The sequence below is a fragment of the Alosa pseudoharengus genome, unplaced genomic scaffold, assembly GCF_046254945.1.
Source record: "Alosa pseudoharengus isolate Yale_2024_CS ecotype anadromous, Long Island Sound unplaced genomic scaffold, YU_APseudo_1.1 YU_APseudo_1.1_scf_25, whole genome shotgun sequence".
Classification (NCBI taxonomy): Eukaryota; Metazoa; Chordata; class Actinopteri; order Clupeiformes; family Clupeidae; genus Alosa; species Alosa pseudoharengus.
In genome coordinates, this window is record NW_027468696.1 from 1,707,501 (window position 1) to 1,709,851 (window position 2,351).

At 39.8% G+C, this 2,351-nt stretch overlaps 1 protein-coding gene across 1 annotated transcript in view; it reads right to left on the bottom strand.

The window, feature by feature from the left end:
• The window catches only part of LOC143099167 (uncharacterized), a 4,954-nt gene extending 4,776 nt beyond the window's left edge, over positions 1-178 (bottom strand). Inside the window, exon 1 of the mRNA XM_076262239.1 lies at positions 21-178. Within this exon, the coding sequence (XP_076118354.1) occupies positions 21-66 (46 nt within the window). The 5' untranslated portion in view covers positions 67-178. The remainder of the gene's footprint in view (positions 1-20) is intronic.
• Between the last annotated feature and the right edge of the window lie 2,173 nt (positions 179-2,351).

The window sequence follows — 2,351 nt, forward strand, 5'->3', positions numbered from 1 at the left end:
CGTGTGCATGGGTGTCTTACCTATGGCCAGGTAGCAGGCTGTGGCGAGGACCAGGTGGTGCTTCATTCCAAAACTCCCACGTCTCTTTGTTCTAGTTGGTCAGTCTGGTACTATTGTTCCTCAATCAGGGTCTTTAGCTCGTGGTGCTGACCAGATGCTGTTGACCAGGCATGCAGTGTCTCACTGTGGAAAATGCCCCTCTGAGCTGGTCTCTCTTTAAGAGATATCGAGGTGTAATGTGGCCCAGCCTATATTTATGTACTTCTGCTTTCAGGCTGGCCATCCTGTCGGCTAGTTGTGAAATGTGTTTTATAAAACCGTCTGACCCTCTTTCACTTCCTCGGGCTCTGTGACTCTTTATCTCTTTGTCTCTGTGTCTTTCTAATGTGCTGAGGTAGAAGTTAAGAGGGAAAGGAGAGACATGACATAGCCAATGGATTGGCGCGTCGGGGGCCTGTTTGCCCTGTCAGGGCTTATTTTCCGATAATGACCGGCATTCTATACATTATCCCCTACATACTGATGTTGTCATGTTGTGTCAAGCAGATAATCATCCACAACACCTCAATCCTGGGCATTAGGGACTTAAAGTATTGATTGTGCTGGAGGCAGGAACAGATGTCCACACATTTAGCTGTGCAGTGTTGACATTGTGAATATAAACTTCCTTCTTACAACTATTGGTGATTACAACTATTGGTATTGTTGATACAGCTTTTATACCCATTTATAGTAAACTTAAGGTCCAATAACCTTCACCTTATAAGGTGAAGATCAAATCCATCCCAGGAAGAAATACACATAATGCAAGTAAGCATTGAGTGCCCAACTTTGTGGGCAGGTTAATTCCAACTGAGAAAGTAATCAATGGTGCATTGAACGCAGCATGGGGGTACAGTATGTCTATAAATTGTCCTTTACGTAAGGGATAACGGCCGCCGAGGTGTCCTGTTATACGGAATTAATGGACGAGGGCGAGAGGCAAAGAACTCCCCGACACGCAGCGGTCAGGACACCTCGAAGACCCTTATCACCCAGTTGCCACTATAGGCAATAGCCATGCCTTTAACACGCAAACAAGCGATATCAATATTACACAGAGTGCACCCCTATGATTTCTAAATTTGTGCTATTCCAAAAGACCTTTTTCACAGGAGCGATTAGGGCAAGCACAGGTGTTACTAAATAACAGAACACTTTGATTTAACAACAGAAATGAGTCACAGGCAACACTAGCAGTAACTAAAAACTCTCTATTCAACACCATCCCTAAAATGTCAACATGCATCTATTTGCTGTGCAGGCCCAATAAGAGTGTGAAATGTCTGCTTGCATTATAAACTTGCTCAGCTCATCGTCTGTCATGGTATCATTGATTCACATTTTAAATGAGCAGATCAGAACACAAAGTAAAAGAGAACACAACTCGTCTACAGAGCTCTTGATGAGACAAAGACACCTAGCAACGTGTAGATGACCTACTCACTTTGTTGACACTAGGGGGCAGCAGTGGGAATAGTGGGGAGTGGAAAAGTACCCAACTAGAGTACATGCTGTCTGCATGGAGGCCCCTGCTGCATGTAGGCCTCTGGAGCAGACTGATGACTTAGCTATTGCTCACCTCTGAGCACTTGTGTACAAACTTTGCCTGCGTCATTATATATTATCTACTAACTGGACATTGCTAAAATAAAACTTTAAATAGTCCCATCACACCTCAGATTATCATATACTGTTATTATACAGGGTAGATTAATCTGGAGTCTTTTTTTTTATGACCAGAGGCTATACTATAATATAAAAGACAATAAAGTTGTGTAAGATGCAAAAATATTTGTAATAGTTTAAATCTTATTAAATATGTATGTGATCTTTACTACATGCTACCTTACCAGCATTACTGTAAGACAATGAAGTTGTGCAAGAAGATAAAATATTTAATATAATGTGAGAGATTCTCTTATTCCAAATTAGGTGACCATTACTAAATGCTACTGGGCAATTCCATGGGAAATTACATTTTTTGTAACATCCATAACGCCAATAAAATGTGATGTTATGGTATGATGTGAATGATTACATGATATTTGAGCATTTGCTATTTTTGGCTGAAGAATGTACATGAGAAAAAATGCACAAAAAATATATAATATAAAATATAAATGTTATCATTCACATCATATAAAAATATATAATATAAAATATATAATATAAAATATAAATGTTATCATTCATCATATAAATGGCAAGGCATTTCACTGGCGTTATGGATGTGACAAAAAGTCAATTTTCCGTGGAATTGCCCTACTGCATAGCCATGAGGTACTCTTCAGAACATACATGAAAGGGCT